This window comes from Scyliorhinus canicula, chromosome 21 (genome assembly GCF_902713615.1).
Source record: "Scyliorhinus canicula chromosome 21, sScyCan1.1, whole genome shotgun sequence".
Taxonomy (NCBI): Eukaryota; Metazoa; Chordata; class Chondrichthyes; order Carcharhiniformes; family Scyliorhinidae; genus Scyliorhinus; species Scyliorhinus canicula.
Window position 1 is genome coordinate 11,047,596 of NC_052166.1, and position 12,070 is coordinate 11,059,665.

General features: G+C 51.9%; 1 protein-coding gene across 3 annotated transcripts in view; it reads left to right on the forward strand.

The window, feature by feature from the left end:
• The first annotated feature begins 314 nt into the window (after positions 1–314).
• Positions 315–12,070, forward strand: part of LOC119955587 (microphthalmia-associated transcription factor-like) — a 36,009-nt gene continuing 24,253 nt past the window's right edge. The window contains exons 1-4 of one of the 3 annotated variants that reach the window (XM_038781930.1): positions 315–665; positions 3,252–3,492; positions 9,971–10,195; positions 10,691–10,786. In XM_038781930.1, the coding sequence (XP_038637858.1) occupies positions 349–665; positions 3,252–3,492; positions 9,971–10,195; positions 10,691–10,786 (879 nt within the window). In that variant the 5' untranslated portion in view covers positions 315–348. Of the gene's footprint in view, positions 666–813; positions 836–3,032; positions 3,089–3,251; positions 3,493–9,970; positions 10,196–10,690; positions 10,787–12,070 lie in introns of those variants that run through there. The other 2 variants (XM_038781932.1, XM_038781931.1) reach the window with 2 other exon arrangements.

Below are 12,070 nucleotides of genomic sequence, written 5' to 3' on the forward strand. Positions count from 1 at the left end.
CGCCTCCCTCTCTCTCTCCGCCCTCCCTCTCTCTCTCCGCCTCCCTCTCTCTCTCCGCCTCCCTCTCTCTCTCCGCCTCCCTCTCTCTCTCCGCCTCCCTCTCTCTCTCCGCCTCCCTCTCTCTCTCCGCCTCCCTCTCTCTCTCCGCCTCCTCTCTCTCTCTCCGCCTCCCTCTCTCTCTCTCTCGCTCCCTCTCTCTCTCTCTCTGCCTCCCTCTCTCTCTCTCTCTCTCTCCGCCTCCCTCTCTCTCTCTCTCCGCCTCCCTCTCTCTCTCTCCGCCTCCCTCTCTCTCTCTCTCTCTCTCCGCCTCCCTCTCTCTCTCCGCCTCCCTCTCTCCACTTTAAGATAATGAGTGTGAACAATTCTTTGACAATGCTGTTTTCACCCGCTCTGAATATCTCATTAAAGGCAGAATTTCATTTGATATCTGCTGCTGACATCACTTCCCTGAATTCTCTGGCTCCCGTTCCCCCTCTTCCTCTTTCCCGTACCCTCTCTCCGCCCCAACCCCCGCCCCCAGTCAGAGCTGCCTGTCAGCTTTATCCTGAGTGCGAGGTGTGTGATTGGAGGGAGTGTAGGAGAGCTGCTCCAGTTGAGGACTGGCTGTATTGTCCTCCTGTTCGGAGATATGAGGCTAGTCCGTTCGCAGCAGAGGGCGAGGGCTGGTAAAAATTAAACTGCGATGAATCAGCAGAAGCTCTGGAATGCAAACAAGGATTGTGTGCAAAGAGACTTCCTGTTTGCAGTTTCGAGTGTGGCTGGTGTGTGGGGGTGGATGCAGGATGGGAATGTGCTGATATAAGCTTTCCTCCTCAGTCCCACAAACTGCTTCACAGTGAGTTACTTAACTGTCTGGGAGAGGCACAGTGCTGGGAGGATTGAGGGAGGGATGGCGAGGCATAGAGTGAGATGGAGGTATGGAGAGGGGAGGGGTCCAGGAAGAGGAGAGAGGCGGAGTCTGTGGGAGGGAGCTGGCGGTGAGGGCTGAGGGTGAAGAGGAGGAAGAGGGGGGGTCGGAGAGGGATTTGAGGGGTGGGCAGAAGGGTTGAGGGGGTGGAGAGGATGTGGAGAGGGGCAACTGGGAGGGAGAGGGTGGGGTGTGAGGGCCGGAGGCACAGTGGTGGTTGGGAGAGCATGGTGGGGGTGGGGGAGTGGGGTGGGTCACGAGGGAGGGTTGGCGTCACGAGGGCTGGGGAAGCAGCGGAGAGTTCAGAGGGAGGGAGAGGTGGGGGAGACTGAGGGATGAGATAGGGTGAGTCAAAGGGAGAGGGGCAGGAGTGGGAGAAAGGAAGAGGATGGAGGGGTACAGGAAGGGAGAGGGAATGAGGGCGGAGGATGGGGTAAGGGTAGGAAAGGGACGGAAGGGGGTGAAAGAGGGAACGGCAGGAGGGGGAAGATGAAGGAAGAGGGGCAGGAAGTCTCATAGAATAAAGGAGGGGAAGACGCAGGAGGGGCAGTGGGGTGAGAGGATGGGAGAGGGACAGGAAGGAAGTTAGGAGAGGGGTGCGTTGTGTGGATGTAACGACTGGGACACAAGGGGTCAGAATGGGATAGCGAGATTGGCATTGTAGAGAAAGGCTTTTTGTTTTCGATTTAGAAGACCCGATAATTTTTTTTCAAGGGGCAATTTAGCGAGGCCAATCCACCTAACCTGCACATCTTTGGGTTGTGGGGTGAAACCCAAGTAGTCACTGGGAGAATGTGCAACCTCCACACGGACAGTGACCCAGGGTCGGGATTCGAACCCGGGTCCTCAATGCTGTAGTCCCAGTGCTAACCACTGTGCCACATGCGGCCCTGAAAGGCAGTCTGCTTCTGGCATCTCTTTGAAGTAGATAGCTCATTAATGCTGCTGATGCTTGTTCCCTCGATCCCGTCGGGCCCTGCCTGTACCCCGTCGGGCCCTGCCTGTACCCCGTCGGGCCCTGCCTGTACCCCGTCGGGCCCTGCCTGTACCCCGTCGGGCCCTGCCTGTTTCCCGTCGGGCCCTGCCTGTACCCCGTCGGGCCCTGCCTGCACCCCGTCGGGCCCTGCCTGCACCGCGTCGGGCCCTGCCTGCACCCCGTCGGGCCCTGCCTGCACCCCGTCGGGCCCTGCCTGCACCCCGTCGGGCCCTGCCTGCACCCCGTCGGGCCCTGCCTGTTTCCCGTCGGGCTCTGCCAGTGCGGGGGGGGGGGGGGGGGGGGCTCTTCCTGTGTCGCAAGGGGGGCTCTGCCTGTGTCCCGGGGGGGGTCTCTGCCTTTTCCGGTTTTGTTGCTGTTTAGAATCTGTTTTCACTCCTTTCTGGTAACACTTTATGAATCACTTTATGAATTCTCCTCCTCTCGGCCCCCTTTCTGGTTCTTGTGCTGATTCCCTTCAATCTTTGTCCGTCTTTTCACCGAACCTCTTGCCTCTCCTATTATTCTGGAATGATAAGCCTTCATGATCTGAAATGCATTTGTTCTGTGCAACGTCTCTGGTCTGTGGAGAGCAATCCCAGTTTCTGTGGTGTCTCCCATGGAATTCCTGAGCGTGCCGCCTGTGAATCCCATGGGCAAGGCCTGGGCATTGTTCCTGAAGAGTGTTCTCCGGCACAATGCTGTATCAAAAGGCCTGACCACTGATTTGGAATGGTTTCTGTCTCGAGGTGACCGTTGGAAATGGTGAACCTGCGGCAGGAGAGCTCTCTGACATCCCAAAACATCCCAAAACACTCCCAAGCCATTGGAAGCGGTCAGCAAACAAAACCTGACAGCGAACCATATAAAAGGGACAGGGTTTGAGGAATTGCAACCGAACGAGCGAGGTTGCAAATCACATCTTACATAAGAAGAGGGAGTGAGGTGTCAGGGAGGGAATTTCAGAGTTTCAGTCCCAGGCGCAGTGCTGAGAAGCCGGAATTGGAGAAGTGCCAACACCTTGAAGGAGGGAGTTTACAGAGCTAGGCTGGGGGGTGCGCGAGGAGAGGAAAGGGTGAGAACTCGAGGCATTTGCCTGCACTCCTCCCACCCCCGCTACCCCTTCCCCCGCTACCCACATTGTTGTCTTATTCAGTATCCTGGTAAATGGCTCATGCTCTGTTACTTTCGCCAAGTCGCCTTGCTTGGTAAGCGCCAGTGTAAAGATTGTTGACTGCCTCCCCACCACGCGTTCTGCTTCTAACAATGGTTATCTTCCATTTGGTCCCACTCCTCCCCTGAGAGTTTAATGATGATACCTTCTGTCCTAGCTGCCTATTGATCCTGAACTCTCTCTCTCTCTTTCTGTAGCAGTTCCTCCCCTCAGCTGGACAAAGTCAAACAGGCCGTGGTTGCTCCCACCATGACGTCCCGGGTATTGCTAAGGCAACAGCTGATGCGCGAGCAGACACAAGAGCAGGAGAGGAAGGAGCAGCAGGCGGCTGCCCAGCTCATGCAGGAGCGGGCCTCTGCCAACCAGTCCCGTGCCATTGCTGTCAACGGACCCCTGGGGCTGCCCGCCAAGGCGCAGGTCCCAATGGAGATCCTGAAGGTGAGTCCTCGATGGTGGCGAGAGTTAGCTGGAGGGATTGTGGGGCTGAGCTTGACCATTCGCCTCTGGGTTAAACGCAGCGCACATCCAATTTTGAAATCATCCATTGCTTCTGCTTCCACCAACCTGTTGGGCAGCGAGATCCAGCGCGTTGCTACTCGGAGTTTAAAAAACAAACTCTTCCTCACATTCTCCTTGCATAAGGCCGTAAATCTGCATCCACCAGTCCTTGTGCTAATGGGAACAGTTGTCCCTTATCAATCATGTCAGAATCTTGTATCGTATGTTCTTTTTTAAAAAAATAATTTTTATTAAGATTTTTACAAAATATAAACAACACAACAATATTAACAAAACAACCGCGGTAAAAACCCAAGAACAACACCCACCCAACTTCAAAAGCAACTGCAAACAAAAGAAAAAACAAAAAAACCCCCAAACAACAAAAGGGAAAGAGATAACACCCGCCACATCCCACAAACCCATGTACACAGTTCTCCCTCCCACCGAACTAAACCCCCTCCCTCCCCGTATCGCATGTTCTGAAGGAGAATAATATTGGACCCATTCCTCTCTGAAGCTGCCAAACTTGCTGAGATTTTTCTATTTTCATTTCAGATGTCCAGCATTCGCCCTGTTTTGCTTATATGATCGTGAACTTCTCGATTAAAATCTCCCCTCAGTCCCCTTTTCTCCAATAGAGAACAACCCAACTTCACCAAGATAACCTCACAGAATTGTGATGGCGCAGACGGAGACCATTTGGCCCATCCAGTCCCTACCGGCTCTCCAAAGGAGCATCCTGGTTGGTGCCACTCCCCTGCTTTCTCCCCGTACCCCCAGTACACGGTTTCCCTCCAAGCTAAGTCCCCTTATCCCTGTAATCGTTCCGGTCAAGCTCCTCTGCACCCTCCCTCAAAGACGCTCACTAATGGACAGTGACCAGAAGTGGACACACTAATCCAGTCTCAATCTAAGCCAGAGCTTTATAACAGTTCAGCATAATCTCCCCTGCTTTGGAACTCCGTGCTCCTGGTTATGAATCCCAAGATCCTATGATGTGCCCTGTTAGCTGCTCCTCTCCAAGTCCTGTGCACAGGCAGCTCACTCTGTCCTTGTGCACTCTTTTCAAATGTGCCATTGAGGCTTTATTGCCTCGTCATGCCAAGTGAATCACCTCGCACTTCTCCATATCCAATTCCCCTCTGTCACTTGCCTTTCCAATCTGCTATGCTCTCTGTGGCTAGTTACATCGACTCCTTTCATCCTCACGATTTGCCACTCTTCCCAAGTTTGGCATCATCAGCAAATTTTGAAATGTTACTTTGTTCAAGATTGCAGTCATTAAAATGGCCAGCCTGATGGAAGGATCTGGAAGAAAGGCAATGCCTGTGTAGGAGGGGTCCCTGATAATATTGTCTGCTTTCCTGAGGCAGCGGGAGGTGCAGACAGAATCAATGTGGGGGTGGCAAGTTTGTGCGATGCGTTGGGCTGAGTTCACCACACTCTGCAGTTTCGTGCGATCTTGGACCGAGCAGTTTCCATGCCAGGCTGTGAGGCAGCCGGATAGGATGTTCTCTATCACACATCTGTAGAAGTTTGTGAGAGTCGATGCAGACATGCCAAATTTCTTTAGCTTCCGTCGGAAGTAGAGATGTTGTCGGGCTTTCTTGACTGTTGCATCAACATGAGTGGACCAGGACAGACTGTTGGTGATGGTGACCACCCAGGAACTTAAAGCTATCGACCATCTCCACTTCGGAGCCATTGATGCAGACGGGAGTGTGTGTCGTGCTGCGCTTTCTGCAGTCGATAATCAGTTCCTTGATCTTTCTGACATTTAGAGAGGTTGTTTTCAGTACATCATGCAACCAAGTGATTTATCTCCCTCCTGAAGGCAATTTATCATGGCCAATCCACCTACCCTGTACATCTTTGGACTGTGGGAGGAAACTGGAGCACCCGGAGGAAACCCACGCAGACACAGGGAGAACGTGCAGACTCCGCACAGATAGTGACGCAAACCGGGAATCGAACCTGGGACCCTTGAGCTGTGAAGCCACTGTGCTAACCACTGTGCTACCCTCCCCTTACCTAGTTTTAAAATTCTCCCAATCCATCAGCTTACAACACATTTTTTCAACACGAGAGACCTCGTCCTTTGATCAAACACTACCTTTAACCCCTATTCTTAACTACAGATGGACCATTTCTATGGAGGAATTCTTTGTTCTAACGGGATATCTATCTGTTGCAAATTAGCGATTAATCCTTTAAATGCTAGCCATTGTTTGTCCACTCTCCTATCTTTCAATTCCAATCTGTGCGACCTCACCCCTCATGTCCACATGGTTTGCTGATCCAAGTTCAGCATTTCAGACTGAACTAACTGACTTCCAAACTCATTATAAATGTCTCCTTCGGGTGGTCATGTTTCGCAGTGTTGGCAATCACTGCTTACCAACTCTCTTGGTCTTTGATACCTGCATCTTGGTGGAGTTCTCAAATCTTGTATCTCTTTTGCTTCTAAAGCAGTGGCCATAAATCTTCCTCGGCCCTGCTCTACCCCCTTGCTCTCCTACCCTCCGTTTTCACAGCCATTACCAGGTAATTCTAGTTTCTCCATCCTCAGCCCATGCACAAGCATTGGAGAAAAGCAAATTACTGCGGATGCTGGAATCTGAAACGAAAGAGAAAATGCTGGAACATCTCAGTAAATCTGGCAGCATCTGTAGTGAGAGTCCGATGACTAAGAGTTCTCCCCGTGTCTGCGTGGGTTTCCTGCGGGTGCTCCGGTTTCTTCCCGCAGTCCAAAGATAGGCAAGTTAGGTGGGTTTGCAATGCTAAATTGGCCCTTAGTGTCCAGGGATGTGCAGGTTAGGTTAAGGAGCTAAAGGGATTTGACAAAGAGTCATCGGACTCGAAACATTAGCTCTCTCCCTACAGATTTCTCTCCCTACAGATGCTGCCAGACTTGCTGAGATTTTCCAACATTTTCCTTTTGTTTCACAAGCATTGGAGTTGTCTCCTGGGGAAAAGCTCTTCTTGTGTGGCCTACTTTTTCCAGAGCTTCCTCGTTAGTTATGTGCGTGTTATCCAAATAGTCCTTGTCATATAGCCAGGAAACCACATCTCTTGTGACCTTTTATTTATTCTTGTGTTCGGTTTATGTTCTAACCTCTGCGACTACATTGGTAGCGTTTACCACATGTCACATTCTGCTTTCCATAGAAATGAGCTTTTTACCAAAGACCCCTGATACTTTGTGAAAATTTGCTTTGCAAGTCTTATGTCTTGATCCCATTTCCTGTCTCATGTTATGATCCTGTCAAGTTGATAAAATGGCTTGAATCGTTTCTTTTGATCCAATGATATTTTGCATTGAGGCTTTTCACATTCCCAAGCACACTGTTCTGCTGCAGTTTAATTACCGTCTATATACCTGTGACTGTTTGTTGCAATTGTGTCGAGGAGTCTTTGTTGATGTTCCTCTATTCCTGCCTTAATGACTGTGCATATCTCAGCTTGTTCGCAGTCCGTCAACCGACTGCGTTTCCTGAGGGTTACACTGATCTGTGTCTCATGAGCGTTCCACTGTGAAGATTGAAAAGATACAGAGGACAATCTTGTTGCACTCCCCTTTATAAGCTATCCATTCACTGTATTCATCTGCATAGAATACATAGAATCCCTACAGTGCAGAAGGAGGCCATTTGGCCCATCAAGTCTGCACTGACCCTCTGAAATAGCTCCCTGCTGTGCAGAAGGAGGCCATTCGGCCCATCGAGTTTGCACTGACCCTCTGGAACAGCACTCCACCTAAATCCACTCCCCCCACCCTATCCCATTAACTCCTTAACCTAACCTACACATCCCTGGACACGAAGGGCTAATTTAGCAAGGCAAATCCACCTATTTTGCATATCTTTGGACAGTGGGAGGAAACCGGAGCACCCGCAAGAAACCCACGCAGGCAGGGGTAGAATGTGAAAACTCCACATCGAGAGCCAGCCAAGGCTGGATTTCAATTTATGTCCTTGATGCTGTGAAGTAGCAGTGCTAACCATTGTGCTACCCTGTTGCCCCCTCCGTTCACTTCCTCCTGTTCGGTCCCACTGTGTGGTCCCAGTGTAAGTTCTGAATCAGTCTTGAATCTTCTCTTCTGTGTCCAAGTAATGTAGCATTTTAAACACTTGTTTGTGCCTCACTCAGCCACTTACCCAGGAGCCCCTTTGCTCCAAGATTATTCATTAACCCATTCTCATTGCACGTTCTCCCCGTGTCACTGTGGGTTTCCTCCAGGTGCTCCGGTTTCCTCCCACAGTCCAAAGACGTGCACATTAGGTGGATTGGCCATGATAAATTGCCCTTAGTGACCAAAAAAGGTTAGGTGGGGGTTATTGGGTTACGGGGCTAGGGTAGAAGTGAGGGCTTAAGTGGATCGGGGCAGACTCTATGGACTGAATGGCCTCCTTCTGCATTGTATGTTCTATGTTCTAACTATTGCTAACGAGCTTTTCCCAAGAGTGGGGGTGTCAGTTACAAGGGGTCACGATTTCAAAGTGACCGGGGGAAAGTTTAAGGGAGATGTGCGTGGAACGTTTTTTACGCAGAGGGTGGTGGGTGCCTGGAACGCTTTACCAGCGGAGGTGGTAGAGGCGGGCACGATAGCATCATTTAAGAAGCATCTAGACAGGTATATGAATGGGCGGGAACAGAGGGAAGTAGACCTTGGAAAATAGGAGACAGGTTTAGATAAAGGATCTGGATCGGCGCAGGCTGGGAGGCCCGAAGGGCCTGTTCCTGTGCTGTAATTTTCTTTGTTCTTTGTTCTATTGCGTTCCCACACGTTTTACTCCGCCCCTCTGCAGCAGAACCAACTGTGATGCAGTGAATTTTTAAAAAATATATTTTTTATTCTCCTTTTTCACATTTTCTTCCAAATTTACACCCAGCAATAAACAATAATCAGTAACGAAAGTAATGTCAATCCCCATATCAATAACAACGATCCCATCCTCCCACCAAACCCCAAACATCAGCCCACATGTTAACATAAACAAATGACAAAAAGGAATCAGGAATCGCCCATAGTCACCATTAACACATACAGTCCCCCACCCTCCCAGCCCCCCTCCCCCTAATGTTCGATGTGATCCAATTCTCGAAAATGCAGAATGAATAACGCCCATGAATTGTAGAACCCCTCCATCCTTCTCCTCAGTTCAAATTTGACCTTTTCAAGCATCAAGAATTCCAGCAGTTCCCCCCCCCCCCACGCCAGGGCGCAGGGTGGAGAGGCTCATCTCCACCCTAAAGGAACTGCCTTCGGCCGATCGTGATGCAGTGAATTTGGCTGTTGCTGCTTTTCCCGGAGAGGTTGTTCTCCTCAACAGTATCCAAAGTAGTATTTCTGTTTTGCAGGGTAATAACCACAAGAGATTCCTGCACTGCTTGCCTAGCTCTCGTGCTCTGCCTTGAGTACCCAATCCCTGCCTACTTGTGGAGTCTGAGCCAGCAGTGTGACCACCTCTCTGTACATACTCTCTGCCTCGCGGATACTCCACAGTCGCCCCAGTCACCGCTCCAGCTCCGAAACCCATGCTCCTAGGATCTGCAGCTGGAGATACTTCCTGGACACAGGCTGGCCCCGGGCACTGGAAATATTCCTGGCTTCCCACGTACAGCAGGAAGAGCACACCACAGCTTTGAGCTCTCCTGCCATGAATTAACTCTTTAAATTAAGGACTACAAACTCAACATGAGCAAAAGCGAGATCTTCCCGGTACACCCACAATGGCAGCACTAACGGGACTGCCATTTAAACAAGCCTGACACAATTCCGCTCCTTGGGGATCCAAATAGCCCATTCAGATGCTGAAAATGGGAAAGAAGATAAATGGGGAGTGCTGCAAGTGCTCAGCAGGTCACAGCGAGAGTGCGTGTGTGCGCGGCGAGAGAAACGGAATTCACGTTTCCAATCCATGAGCTATTAGCAGAACTGTTGCGAGCAAGGGCCACGGAGCTGAAACGTGGGCTCTCCTTGGCTTCCCATGGAGCTGCCGAGCATTCCCAGCATTTTTCTGCTTTACTTGGTTATATTTCCCCCTTGTGTTTTGAAGCCTTCATCAAATAGTTGAACAAAACTGTTACAGAGCGGTGAATGAGCGAGGCTTTCCTTTACTTTATACATTCTTCACACACACATGGCCTTGGTGGTGCTAAGATTTCCCCGTGTGAATGTTCAGTTCTCAAACTGGTGGTCACAACATGTTTGTGCTCGTTATGTTGGTCAGATTTCCTTAACCGCGGTGAGGATGTCCCATGTACCTCTGCTTACTTGTAAAGACTAAAAATATTCTTGCCGTAGTGCTCGTGCAATCGTTTATGCTGAGTGTGCAAGCGGGCGGTAGCTTGACGCCTCCCCCGAACGCCCCTTTGGCAAGTGAAGCTGACGCGGTTGAATTTCTTCTGGCAGGTGCAGACCCATCTGGAGAACCCCACCAAGTACCACATCCAGCAGTCGCAGCGACAGCAGGTCAAGCAGTACCTGTCCACCACCATGGGGGCCAAGGCTGCTGGTCAGCCTCAGGCTGGCTCGCACTCCCCAGGGTCTGGGGAGCAGACAGTGGCCAGGGCAGCGAGCAGTACCCCCAACAGCCCCATGGCCCTGCTGAAAATCGACTCCAATCCAGAGAAGGAGGTGAGGTCCTGGGGGGGAAGGTGGGAGGAGGTGGGTGGTCGGGGGAGGGGGTAGGGCGAGTGTAAAATCAGGGGGGGGGGGAAGAGTGTAAAATTGACGGCGAGAGGTCTTTGTGAGGAGTTTATAGTTGAGGGTTACGGTTTGGAAACGGATCGAGGCAATTTACTTGCTCATATTTACGTGGGTATTTAAGAGGGTTAAGGAGGTTTTCGTGGCGTTTGTTCAAGTTATACAAGAACATTGAAAGAGGTTTCTGGGGATATTCTTGGTGTGTGAGGGGAGGTGGAGTGGGAGGTTTGGGTGCATTTTGGGTGTAATTGCTCAGTTTGTGAGGTATTTTCCGGTGTATTGTGGGCCATTTCAGTGTGGGTTTGGAGCATACATGGGTTTTGGGGGGGTCTATCAGATGGGTGGTATCTAAGTGGTTATCGTGATTAAGAATGGCGGCTGTCACCCAGATGGATGTGACCGAACTCACTCGGTGTTTGTTGACAGATGGATGATGTCCTCGATGAGATCATCAGCTTGGAGTCGAGCTACAATGATGACATGATGGGATTGGTGGACTCAGTTCTCCAGATGCCCAATACTGTGAGTCTCTCTCTCTCTTTCTTCACTCCTGACAGTTTTGTGCCCCTACTGAGCCCAGAAACCATGGAATAATAGCAAGACGTCTTACAACGGCAGGTTAAAGTCCAGTGGGTGCTCACCCCAGTCCAACAGTTCCAATGATCATGGAATAATAGGATGCGTGTCATTAGCGGCCCATACATGATGCGATACTCAATGTTTCGATCAAGCGCAGACGGCAACAGGCTACAAACGTGAGGGTGGCATTATAGCACTGTCCCACGTGGGGACAGGGGGATTACAGCACTGTCCCACGTGGGGACAGGGGGATTACAGCACTGTCCCGCGTGGGGACAGGGGGATTACAGCACTGTCCCGCGTGGGGAAGATGGGATTACAGCACTGTCCCACGTGGGGAGGGTGGGATTACAGCACTGTCCCGCGTGGGGAGGGTGGGATTACAGCACTGTCCCACGTGGGGACAGGGGGATTACAGCACTGTCCCGCGTGGGGAGGGTGGGATTACAGCACTGTCCCGCATGGGGAGGGTGGGATTACAGCACTGTCCCACGTGGGGAGGGTGGGATTACAGCACTGTCCCGCGTGGGGAGGGTGGGATTACAGCACTGTCCCGGGTGGGGAGGGTGGGATTACAGCACTGTCCCACGTGGGGAGGGTGGGATTACAGCACTGTCCCACGTGGGGACAGGGGGATTACAGCAATGGCCCACGTGGGGAGGGTGGGATTACAGCACTGCCCTGCGTGGGGAGGGTGGGATTACAGCAATGGCCCACGTGGGGAAGATGGGATTACAGCACTGTCCCACGTGGGGAGGGTGGGATTACAGCACTGTCCCGCATGGGGAGGGTGGGATTACAGCACTGCCCCGCGTGGGGAGGGTGGGATTACAGCACTGTCCCGCGTGGGGAGGGTGGGATTACAGCACTGTCCCGCGTGGGGAGGGTGGGATTACAGCACTGTCCCACGTGGGGAGGGTGGGATTACAGCACTGTCCCACGTGGGGACAGGGGGATTACAGCACTGTCCCACGTGGGGAGGGTGGGATTACAGCACTGTCCTGCATGGGGACAGGGGGATTACAGCACTGTCCCACGTGGGGAGGGTGGTATTACAGCACTGTCCCGCGTGGGGAGGGTGGGATTACAGCAATGTCCCACGTGGGGAGGGTGGTATTACAGCACTGTCCCGCGTGGGGAGGGTGGGATTACAGCACTGTCCCACGTGGGGAGGGTGGGATTACAGCACTGTCCCACGTGGGGACAGGGGGATTACAGCAATGGCCC